Raw genomic sequence first — 12646 nt, 5'->3', positions numbered from 1 at the left:
CAACATACATTTTCAAAACAGATTACATTCCACATTGCATATATAAACACCACATACATTACATATATAGACACCATATTCATTTTGATCAACAATTAGACTCACATAAATGATATCTAACTAAACCAAGGACAAAGTGAACATTTAGATACTATTATTCTACAAGTAGCAAATTAGTGCATATTAAATTTGTCAAAGTCATTAAATGTACTGCAAATTAATGCATTCCTGATTCAAAAGCCGACACGTTTCGAACCCATTCCTGTCACTTCATGGGTTCTCATCAGGGCTCTGTCTCTTTTATTTATCTACAGGATATATATAAAAAAGAAAAAATTAGATTCTATTTTAGTATTTGGATAGAGTTCTTGTCAATCACCTCTCTACCATTCGCGGAATGACGAAACCAGTACCTGAATCGTTGCTGGTCGTATGCTCTAGTATTCACTTTCTAGATCATGTGTTTCTTTATCTATAATGTAAAGTATCATTTTCAGGATTTTTATTTTCTTTGGGAGCTCGGGAGTTCGTATGCAAAAGCATTGCTACACAGCCTACCTTTTACGATCTTTGTCTTCGTGTTTGCACCCTTATCGATTTTTTTTTTTCTTCGTAATGTTTACGATTACTGTGAAGAAATGGAAACATTTAATTTAATATAAGTTTTTCCATTGGATTTGTTTGTCTACTAGTTCTCCCATAAAGGCGATTTTAAAGGCATACCTCTTTTTGCTTCAGCGCCTTCATGCGCGGGGTGCTGCATGTCTCGGATTTATTTCATGCAATGGAAGGAGTGGTCCTCGTGTTCCTACAAATTATTCAAAGACAAGCGGGGGAAAGTTCTATCACCCGTGTGCACTCATTTTATAGAAGTGTTTCCGCATTGCTTCTAAATCGGTTAGGCATACCTGCATTCTTTAGATGCGCGGTCCCGCGCTGTATTTAAAAAAACATCTTGTTTTACTTCGCAATTGCAGTGTTCCCCTCCATCGCTGGTCTCCTGTGATTACACGGAAACACAAATTAAGTGTCTGATGCATGTAACTTAGTATCTATTTGCATAAATGTATCGCGCATCTTACCTCTTTGTTGTGTATGCCGAGTATAAATCTGCTGTGTCCATTGACCTTGCGGCCATCTTGTAACGTGTTATTTATATGCATGCCTACAATGGATGGGGGCCATCTTGGAACGGACTAGTTGCCAAGTTTGATGGGGGCCATCTTGGAACGGACTAATTTCCAAGTTTGCTAGTGTGTTGTATTGCTGTACCCACCTTTTATTATTCAGTAATACCCCATACTTTTCAGTGTACATATGGCAGTCTACAGAAGTTGATTTATCAGATTAGTTCGGGGGTCAGCCATTCATTATGATCGCGAAACCTCAGACAATGTATTCAGCCCGGTTAAAGGGCTGTTAAATTTCAAAATCAGATAGGCTTCTTTATGCAGAAGTAGCTTTTCTGAGTCAATGGGGCATTTTAACTGATTTACAGTGTACAAGACCGACCATTTAAAAATCTGTCTCCCCATGCTGCTTATCAATAAAGTGTTCAACCACAGGGGCTGATATCACCTTGTTTTTAATGCGTGACCTGTGCTGTGTTATTCTCACATTTATTTGTTGATTAGTCTTCCCTATGTAAATTTTTGGACAGGGACATGTGACTACGTACACATTTTTTGTTCGACAATTGGAAAAACCATCATGTTTCCATTTAATGTTATTATGTTCGAATTCCTTCCCCTCGATCGTGTTAGCACAGGACACGCAATTTCCACACTCGTGGTGCCCTGCAATAGGTTTTAACCCCAATTTAGATAAAAGGTCGCTTTTAGGTTTAGCTAAAGCGATTTCAGCATGGACTACAGTTTGGCCAATGCTTCTGTTTTTTTTATATGCAAACAGTGGGCGAGGGAAGGGGCATTCCATTTTCTCTGGGAGATGCCATTTTTTAAAACCATTTGTCTGATCTTATGGGTGTCGGGACCAAACATAGGCACACAGACTAGTCGATTCAGTTCTCGTTTTTCTTTAACTTCCAACAGGCATTCGCGTGGTGTACAGCGAGCCCTTTTATAGGAATGTTTTAACATTTTGCGTGGATAGCCTCTGTTCTGCATTTCCTCACAGAATGTTTCTGCATAATGGTCATACTCTCCAATTTGCGTACAATTCCTCCTGATTCGGACCATTTTTAGGTCTTGCCTAGGCAGTGCTTGAGTCGTCTCTTCAAGACATGCTGTATTCAGGATATGGGCATTAAGCTCTGCCCACTTTCAACCCACTTTTTAGGTCTCGGCTAAGCGCGTGGAAGCGCGTTCGCCGAGAACCTATTGTCGGCGCGTGTGCTTCCCAGGAGACAATCCTGGCTGCGCGCATCGCCTTGGAGGCGATTTCAAACTGACACGCGCACAAGTACGAGCGCTGTTGCAAGTTTCTTGCAATGCGCGCAGCTCAAATACAACACACGCATGCGCATAAACAGAAACATACACACAAGGGCACACGCACGCACATACATACAGAAACCCCCCCCCCCCCACACACATACACACACTCGCGCACACACACGTGCACCGAGCCCACCGTCTCATACATACATACACACACGAGCATACACACACACACAAGTGCACCAAGCCCCCCCCCAGCCCTTTGGAACTTACCGGGCCAATGTCGCGCAACCTCCTGCTGGCGGCTCCGGGGCTCTCCACCGCTCACAGGAGCCCCGGGGCGCGAGACGCATTGACTTTGCCTGCCTCCTCTTCCGGTCCGGACCAGGCCCCGCCCCAGGCGACCTTGCCTGACTTCCGGTGCGGCCGCGGCGGGATTCCGGGGGCATTTTCTGCACAAACCTTGTTTTTTCCAGATTTTCTCATTAATGCCCCGATGTAGAGAATTTCAGCGCAGGTTAAGGCCCAAGCTTCAAGGCACTTTAAGGCAGTTGCCAATTTAATTATTGGCCACAGTGGTGCAATGGCCCCATCATCCGCCCCCGTTTCTCTTTCTGGGATTTGTCTGTGCGCCCCTATCGCCAGGAAATGGGTGGCGGAAATTGTAAGTATTTAATATTGAAATGTAAGAGATATATTTGCAAAGCACCCTTGCCATCTTGTCAGCCCGCACGGGCGTTTCAGAGCCCGGGCAGAGGACGGACGCTTCATGATCAGCCAGAAATTAGCCCATTTCAGCCCGTGGCAGGGCTTCGACAGTTCCCTTTGGAACGAGCCTTGACTCCCATCTTGCTTTCTCAGAAATACAGGACCCGAGTGTGTGAGAGGTCGAATACCGGCAGCGAAGGCGAGTGAGCAATAAGCAGCTCAAGGTCACAAAACTGCAGGAGGTAACTGACATGGTAGTGGCAGGCAGGACAAGTACCTGCATGGAATTATAGCATATAATTCGGGCCTCCTTTCAGGGAGGCAGAGCACTGCTTTACAGCCTGTGCATAGACTGTGATTCTTTGTAATAGATGCATGCTGCAAAATGGAACGGTTATCGGGAACCATCAGTTTCCTGCTTGTTCTGTAATAAATTCACTGATGACCCTCCCACTTTTACTACATGCTATCATAGCAGCACAGACATGTAATGTTATGTTAGTTTGGTATGAATACCAACAGCCACCATTATTATGACATTGAAGTGCATTATCCATGTTAGTGCGGGCCTGGAAGGTTGTCGATCGTTTGATAGTGTCTGTTGTTTTGTCGGTGTTTGTATGTGGTTGGAAGAGAGTTTGTGCAATGTCAGTATTCGAAATAGTGTGTGTGAATGAGTGCAGAAATAAAGTGAGTTTGATGTAGGAAGATCTTTATGGTATTTTATGTGTATGGGTGGATGTGCCGAAATACTTTGTGTTTGTCTTGATCAGAGGATCACTTCTGTGTTTTTTGGTCTTCCAGAGTTCAGCTCTTTTGATTCGAGCAACACAGCCAGGTCATGTCTATTATTTTTTCTGCACGTTTCTAGAGGGTATTTTCATGTGACGCATGACAGTCCCATAATTTTGGTACTGTTACAGCTATATGGCTCTAGCGTTGTTTTGTTGCACCTGATGGCAAGTGGGTGGAGAATGAATGTTTGTAGATATGAATGGAACAATGGTGTGTGATGCAGTTGTTGGCTGTAGAGTGCTCAGTCAATGTTATATATTGAGTGGTGTTAGGTGGCATTTTCTAATATTCTAAGGGTGAGTAGTCACCCGTTGTTGTTCTGTGGGAGAAAAGCACAAAGGGAAGAAATGCAGTCTTTACAGACATACAGATAAGTGGTGTGCGAAATTACAGTAATTTACTTTCATATAATTTCACAATATTATGGCAAAAGTGTACGTAATTACTAGAAATGCAAACATGTCATTTTGCGCAATATTTGAGCGTTGAGTGGATCCTCATGTCAATGTTTGGCGCAAGGATGCACTTATACAAGAGCACCACGAACAACAGCTGCTCATTTCTGTTGTTCCGGTATGTTTGCAGTAATTTTTCAGTACGAATTACCCCGAATTGCTCCATTTGCAGTAAATTTTTACCACAAACTATGCATACTTATGTGAAGTGACATAATCACCTAATTTTGAAAATTTTCCTTCACAAGCCTAACATGAAATTCCTGGAATTATGCAAATTACGCCAGCAGAATTTAAATTTTGCCCAGGCCTAAGGCACATCCTACGGTTATAAAACAACAAGGGAACCCTCTAGGTAGTCAAGGACCTGGGGTAGCAATATAGTAAGTAAACAGTGGTCCTTAACGTATCAAATAGCCACAAACAAATAAAATATAGTCAACAATGACTTTGTAGATCGCCAGTAGCGTGTGTCTAGAGAAACCATGCATACTACACTAAAAAGGTTTACGTTTATGACACTCCCTAGGGGGGAAAAAGGTTTTGTGGAAATGAATTCGGGACATGAGAAAGTAGTTATGTGAGGGATGCCGCATGGGCGCATGCCAACACTGGGGGCCTGGATGCTCATTCAATTCCCCCTTGCATTTCCAGGCCCCCGTAGTAGGCATGGTTTCTCTAGACACACGCTACCGGCGATCTACAAAGTCACGGTTAACCCCTTGGCTTTCACCCCATATTACCTTTCCTTCCCTCTCCCTCACTGCTTTCCGCAGTTCTAATGCACGAAGAATTCACAACAATGTGCATGGTCAGTTAACATCGTTTAACAAATTAAGCTGTATGTCCTTGCATTTTATTTTTCCTTTAAACACGTTTTTCTTGCCTTTTCCCCCTCAATTTCTTACAGGCTTGCCTTTAATATTCAGGCAATTATTCCTTAGTCCTAATGATGGCCCTTGTATTGATGTGTTTTGGACCGAAACGCCGTCGACATGTACAGTAGTTACACACTAGCTCTCCATTGTGTCTCCATTCGTGTGTCTACTATATACTTACTATATATGTTTATCACTAATAGCCTACAAAAGATAATTATTCAAAAACAATTGTTTTTTAAAAAAACAAAGACTATTTGCTATTCATCTTTATAGCAGTTCAAAGAATACTAACTAATTACTAGAATACATTGTCATAAACAATGCCAAAAGCTCTAACTTAAATGCTGCGAGACCTATTGCATTGTAAATGCTTGTTTAATTGGCCCCTGTCCTTTGTAAATGGTGGCTTTTCATTTGTCAATAGGCTTAGTAGTCCCTCCTTAGTACCTCCTTGTCTTGGAAAGGGTGGATTCACCATATCTTCTGCAGAGTGCAGTACCATGTGTGACCTAAAGAGGTCCGCAGTGCTGGTGCCTTGCTCACTAGGGACCTCTAGGAGCAGTTTGTGGCACTGTACCTAGGCATGCAGTGCTGGGGCCTTGCTGAGCAGCTTGCGGAACTGCACCGAGACATGCAGTGTGCTGGTGCCTTGCTCACTAGAGACCTCTAGGAGCACCTTGCAGTACTTTACCTAGACATGCAGTGCTAGTGCCTTGTTCACTAGGTACCTTTAGGAGCAGCTTGCGAGACTGCACCGAGACATAAAGTGCTGGTGCCTTGCTCACCAAGGACCTTGAGGAGCAGCTTGCGGTACTGCACCGAGACATACAATGCCGGTTCCTGGCTCACTACGCAAGCATTTGCAATGCACTAGGTCTTGCATTACTGAAAGTATGAGCTATTGGCGTTGCATTATTATTTACAAACGCCAATTACTCAAACTATCAGTAATGCGAGACCTGTTGCATTGCCAATGCTTGTTTGACTGTTGACATCGGAGACCGAGAGAGGTGAGCAATGGAAACGTGTCAACCCTGACGTTTCAGACAGAAAGGCCACCAGAGTAATGCAGAAAGACTGCATCACCACGTGTGACTATATTAGTTTTTTAAACGTTACATATGAGAGCGCTTTTCCCTAGAACAGAAATAATGTGCATACATCTTTGGAATCTGGTGTGTCAAGTGGGCACATGTATAACGGTATCAAGGTGAATCTGTGTGGTGTAAAGCTATGACACAGATAGGCATTTTAGAGGGTACATGAGGTGTTAGTAGGGAAACTTAGATGCTTTGAGCCAAATATGGTCAATGTATAAATATGCATGGCAGATAGTCCACCTGTTTAGGCTGAGCAAGGTTCTATACCCAGTAAGTAGTAGGCTGTTTAACCCTTCACAAGATTCCCTCTTGAGGTGGTTTCGAAGTGTTTCAGTAATATGATGTATGCATTGAACATATGTACAGTTTTCTAATAAATACTTTAAATATTTGCTCTTTATTCTTATCCTAGGCTGAAAACATGACTTCTTTCTGGCAAGCTATCACATGAAAACACTCTTATGTTCGAGGATTTCTGAAGGAGAGCGATGCTATGTGTTCATGGACACTGGCAACATTAACACCTGAAGCCATGATGGAAAACCATTGCAATTGGACTTTTTTCCATATTAGGGTCTAGATTTAATGAGAAAATGGGTTTATTTAGAAGATGGCCACACACCATGGGCCTCTAAACATAAGTTGCCTCGCTGGAGGTCCTAAGTGGAGTTTGGAAAGGTGCCGGCAGCCTAGGCCCAACCATGGAAAAAATGGCCCGTGTGACCACTGCTCTTGGTGGTAATACCATCACTGGTCGGACCATGTTCTGCCACCTGGATGCTCCTGCAAATGCCATTAGTGTCTGCCGTGATGCTGCCCAAGTAGTTGTTGCCGGTCGAAACATTTTTAAGATCTACTCAATTGAGGAGGACCAGTTTTCTGAAAAATTAAATCTAAGGGTGGGCCGCAAGCCATCACTCAACTTCAGCTGTGCTGATGTGGTGTGGCACCAGATGGACGAGAACCTGTTGGCTACGGCTGCTACCAATGGCGTAGTGGTGACCTGGAACCTTGGGAAACCATCTCGAAACAAACAAGACCAGCTGTTCACAGAACACAAGCGGACGGTGAACAAGGTGTGTTTCCACCCCACAGAGGTTCATATGTTGCTTAGTGGCTCACAGGATGGGTATATGAAATGCTTTGACTTGCGAAAAAAGGATTCTATTACCACCTTCTCAGGTAAGCAAAGCTGCTTCTTATTTTTCATTTAATTAAAATTCAACCAACTTATTATCACACATACAGCCTTTGAGCTGCAATAAAACAAGCCCCTGAGAAGCATTGTGAAACTGTGTTTTTAAAATATTACATATATATGTAAAATCATGGGTAGCTAAAACTTAACCCCAATCAATTCATTTTTTCAGCTAAGCTTTTTAATCTAATTGGCCCTAGATTGTATGAAATAATGACAAGTTTTCCAGAAACGATTACATTTTGTAAAATTGAACCTGGTTATGACTGATTTTCGTGTTACGTGTGTATTGTAGTGCTGTAAAGCTGAACATCTCTTACAATCAATAATTCGATCCATTGGGTTAGATCTGAAGTTTATTAGTACCTGCTTAGTTGTGTAGAAGGACAACCCATTTGAGACCCCAAAATTACTAAGCCAATTTCAATCCTTAAAAAACAATATATACTTATCTATCCCTCACCTCTTTCTAAATGCACTAAAGCACTGGGCTGAGCTGTAAGAGTATTTTCGATTCCCGCTGAATCAAACCACTGTGAGCTCTGGACTCCTTGGGAGCATGTCTCGGCTTTACCTCTCTTTTGGCGTTTCTGCCTCAACCCTAAGTAGCATTCACCCCTGAACACAAATGGCGACTTGTACACACACTTCTCTTGACCTGTGGATGAGTGAGTACATGTCTGTCTATGGCTGAGTGTGTGTGTATGCGTGGCGAGTATTCTGGGTCGATAAAGTCAGAACTCTGATGTCGAGTAGTTTCACAATCTACTCTTTCATAACTTTCTGTGCTTACTGATGCTATTCATGTGCTCACTTGTGTTTATTGGTAGTTACAGCAAAAAATAGCTTTTACAACACACGTTTCTGTGCTGTATAAGTATATGATTGGTCAACTCTGTAGTAAGAGGATTGGTAAAATAGTGCATAAACAAGTCACACCTGTTTGAATAACTCTTTGGATTTTTCAAAATATCATTGGATGCCCCATCTGTTGTATTCCATATTGCTCTTTGATAGTATCTTTACTGATGTATCTGAGCACGTAATATGTGCATTAGGGCAAAAAAGACAAATCAAAATGTAAAAAAAAATTAGACCCCAGACTCCAGTTTGCATGCTCCATTTTGTGTGTATAGAATCCTGGGTATAATGGATATGGTCTGTAGCTACTGACCAAGGTATGGTCTTTCCCTGGTTTAGAGAGTAGAAGCAGATACGATTTTTTGGGGGAAAATAGGCGATGGCTTGGTCATAAGACAAAGGGGTCAGTAAACGGATAATAGTAATATTTTGTATATTATAAAGTTAATCTCCTTCAGTACACCTACATTTCTTCATTACTTTACTAATGGAACAAATTTGTGTTTTTAATCCTGATGTCTCCAAAAACAACATTGTTCGATAAAAGGCTAATGTTTTCAGTATTCTTTCGGCATCTAGTAGAATTAGTAGTGCTGTAGGTTGTATGTATAGAATTTGTGATAACCTCGTTTTCTGAGAGTTGCCTAATTCACAGCCCCCAACATCCATTCCCAAGCCGGTGCATTGGCATCATGGCTAAAGCTTGCAGAGCTAGAGGTAGATCTTGTCTCTGTTTGGTTCTTGTGCCAGTGAAGAAATGCATGGTCTGAAAAGAGAAGTAGGTCCTCTGAAAGCTTTGGTCTTGAAGAGAAGGTGGGAATAGTATGGGCATTACATATTGGAATACTATTACCATCAGCACTGGGTTCACCAACCTTCCTGGCAGCATCTCTACCATGCCGCACCAAAATAACAACCCTAATGGGAATAATCGTATCGCCAGAGGCCATTGAGAAGAAGGTAGGTCACTGAAACCTAAGTGAGTGAGTGCATCGATTTATGAATGAATAGTTCAAAGTGAGTGCATGGCTGAGTGCATTGGTGAGTTGTTGCATTGGAGTGCAAAGGTGTGATAGATGGATGGTGAATGAGGGCACGGAAAGACGTAAAGAACCTACAGTCCTTCATGAACCCACCGTAGCCCTTCTGCGTGCATTGCAGACCAACATTTGTATATGAGGGAGTGGGGAAGCGGTGATGGCCCTCAAACCAATGGCCTTCCTGGTGTAATTAATGTTGGCAGTGTTCAAGCCATGCAGACCATTTTAATAGCACAGTTAATGTGCAAAAGCTAGAGAATGGATTGGAGGCCGTTTCTGCTTCTGTCAAGACAACTGTCTATGCAGTACATTTATGGTAAAAGGGGTAACGTGTGATTCCCAGGCATAGACCATTTGAACCTCTACCACCCAGTTACTGTGCAAAATATGCACTGAACCCTGCACTGGCCATCCAAGGGTCCATCCTGCAATAGCTGAAAATGATGAGTCTTTCCAAAAGTCTTCTCCCCTGAAATTAAAAAAAACATGCAATGCACTGAAGCATTCGCTCCGAAGATACCAAGTCACTGTAGCTAGCAGGCTTCAAGAAACCAAAAGTGTATGCAAGCAATACTTGCACACATCTACAAGGGGCACTTCCATAATGCTTTGCATCTTGTTGGAACTCACCAAACCAGAATAAAGTGAGTGCTTTTGCAGGTATACACATAGTACTCACAGGCAGTGTTTGATTAAAGAAGGTATGTACTTAATCCATGTTTCTTCAGGAACAGGCGCTGCTTCAGTTTTCTTAGACTGCCCAAGAACACTATTAACTGTGTTCCAGAAGCCCTTTAGGATTCCAGTTCGAAGCAAAACAGTTGCCTTCGTCCATACATTCTCTTTTTCATTCCACATTATTTGTCTTATTTCTTTCCTATACATTTTCCAATATAGTGTAATTAGGCATGCCCTAATTGTCCCACCTGTTTTATTAGCCTATTTTATAATCCACTTCCATTATGTAGACAATTAGGTTCTCAGAGTCCTGCACTATGTGCTGAGATGATAGAATAGTCTGAGCTTTCAACAAACCCAACAATTCATTTATCGTATTTATTTTTAATTTTACTTACCATAATCTATGCTCATTTCTGCAGTAAATTGGCTGACTATTATGTCAATGATCGCTTAACAAAGCACTATTATGCAGTGGAAGCACAATTGGTTTATGGTCATTGCCTGCTATATCACCTATTACAAGGTCCTTTACTATGCCATAACTTTCATGTGAGATTATTACTGAGTCGATCAATATAGCCCCCCTCCAATTATCAAAAGTGAGCTGGGCCAGTTGATCGCCTACACATCTGCCATGAACAGTAGTTATATATATTTTTGTCATTCTTTTGATTAAACTTACAGATATATAGCAAAACATCACAGATTTATTACAGTCCAAGTACCCTATACAGTCTTGAAGGCTTCATCTACTGTTTACTTTCTTCGGGTACTTCCCATTAGGTTCAGGCTATTCAGCTGACAGATTGGACGTCAGGTAGCTTCTTCCCCCTCTATTCATATATTCATACCTCTTATCCTGCATCGTGTCCCTTGTTAATTTTCGTCGGAGTCCTCTATATATCACCCACCTATCCCAGACTTTCCCCCACTTTGCATGGCATACCCGGCTTAATAATAGTCATATTTAGGCTGTCTAACAGTGTGCCTAAAATATCGACCGAACCCATTCCCTCGCTAGCCCGGTAAAACATGACATGGGATCCCAAGAACATTTTCTTTCTCCAGTTGTAACTTGTCCTTTGATAGGTTAGGTGGAATCTTTGCGTTAAAATCACCCATCAATAAGATTAGCACATTAGGGAAAGACAAGTGAACCTTTTCCGTTAAAATTGCAATCTCTTTTAGTTGCTTTTCCGGACTTTTTTTCAGTGGGAAGTCAGTATTAATTGATATTAGATCTGGGCAATCATTCCCCCCATTGTATTATTTTTGTAATGACAGACCTGAACCTGATATAATAAGAAAGTTAGTGAATTCCTTAACTAAAATGACCCAGACTAGTTCATATTTTACGGACGTTATAACAGCTAAGCCGACTAAATTGGCCTGTCTGCTTTAGCACAAAAAATTCTATAGTCACTGAACACTACATCCTCTAATTCTTAGGTTTCTTGCAATGCTGTCCATTATCATAACAGTTTTTAATATCAATAACAGACAAAAGAGATTCAAGGTTTCATGTCAAACCAGCGATATTCCACGGCAGACAATTAACCAAGACACTATCAGGATCTACAAAGTAAGGGTTTTGATATCCCCTTTTTAGGTCTCGGTAATATCCGGTCTGCCGAAGGCAGACCGGAAGTCCGAGAATTAATGTCAGTAAGAGGGCTGCTTTATCCCTCCCTCTTTTTGGCTCTCCCTCCATTGGCTGGCTTCCTAAACGGAAGCCAGTCATTGGAGGAGACAGCCGTCCCTCCGAATAGGCTCTGTCTTTTTCGGATTTGGGGGCGTCATTTTTGCTGTTCTTTAGCTCGTGACGTAGCCCGTCACTCAGGACAGCAAAGCCACGCCCCCAAATCCGAAAAATATCGGAAGCTTATGGGCGCCATTTTTCTGCACAGTAAGATGAGGTAGGTCGCCTGCTCCCGCTGTTCGTAGCTCCCGCCCTCTCCCGCTGTTCGTGGCTCCGGCCCCCTCCCGCTGTTCGTGGCTCCCGCTGTTCCCCCTCCCGCCCTCTCCCGCTGTTCGTGGCTCCTGCTGTGGTAGGTGTCTTCGCTCTATTGCCTGCTTATTTCATCAGGTAAGCAAACTGCTTGGACGAGAGTGCTACTGTAGTACGAAAGCCCGCCCACGCTCTATTTGCAAAAGTCCTCACTCTATTGCTTGCATATTTCATCAGGTAAGCAAACTGCCCCGCATCGCTTGAACGAGATTTGCACTGTAGTACGAGAGTTAGCCCATGCTCTATTTGCCCCACGCCTCGTTTTAATTAAAGTCTTCACTCATTGCATATGATGCCATGTCAAATTGAAGCAGATTCCCCAATCCATGATGGCTGAACATAGGAGGCATTTCCTTACTGTTGATCTACGCCTCATTTTCAGCAATTGGTTTCACAGCTGTCCATTGGTCGGCTATGAGCAGTACCCCGCCCCTCCGTGGATGCTCACGCCCTGGGGTTGTGACTGCGCATGGGTGCTGGTGATGTGGTGCTATCGCACGGGGTTGCTGTGTGTTACTGA

The 12646-nt window shown here is 42.6% G+C and overlaps 1 protein-coding gene across 4 annotated transcripts in view; it reads left to right on the top strand.

Moving 5' to 3' along the window:
• Positions 1-12646, top strand: part of WDR24 (WD repeat domain 24) — a 178035-nt gene that overhangs the window by 22574 nt on the left and 142815 nt on the right. For all 4 annotated transcript variants that reach the window (XM_086941261.1, XM_086941259.1, XM_086941260.1 and 1 more), the window contains exon 2: positions 6751-7520. In XM_086941261.1, the coding sequence (XP_086797387.1) occupies positions 7040-7520 (481 nt within the window). In that variant the 5' untranslated portion in view covers positions 6751-7039. The remainder of the gene's footprint in view (positions 1-6750; positions 7521-12646) is intronic.

This window comes from Lissotriton vulgaris, chromosome 10 (genome assembly GCF_964263255.1).
Source record: "Lissotriton vulgaris chromosome 10, aLisVul1.2, whole genome shotgun sequence".
Lineage (NCBI taxonomy): Eukaryota > Metazoa > Chordata > Amphibia > Caudata > Salamandridae > Lissotriton > Lissotriton vulgaris.
Note: the sequence above shows the minus strand (reverse complement) of the source record. Positions and strands in the feature narration are given on the sequence as shown.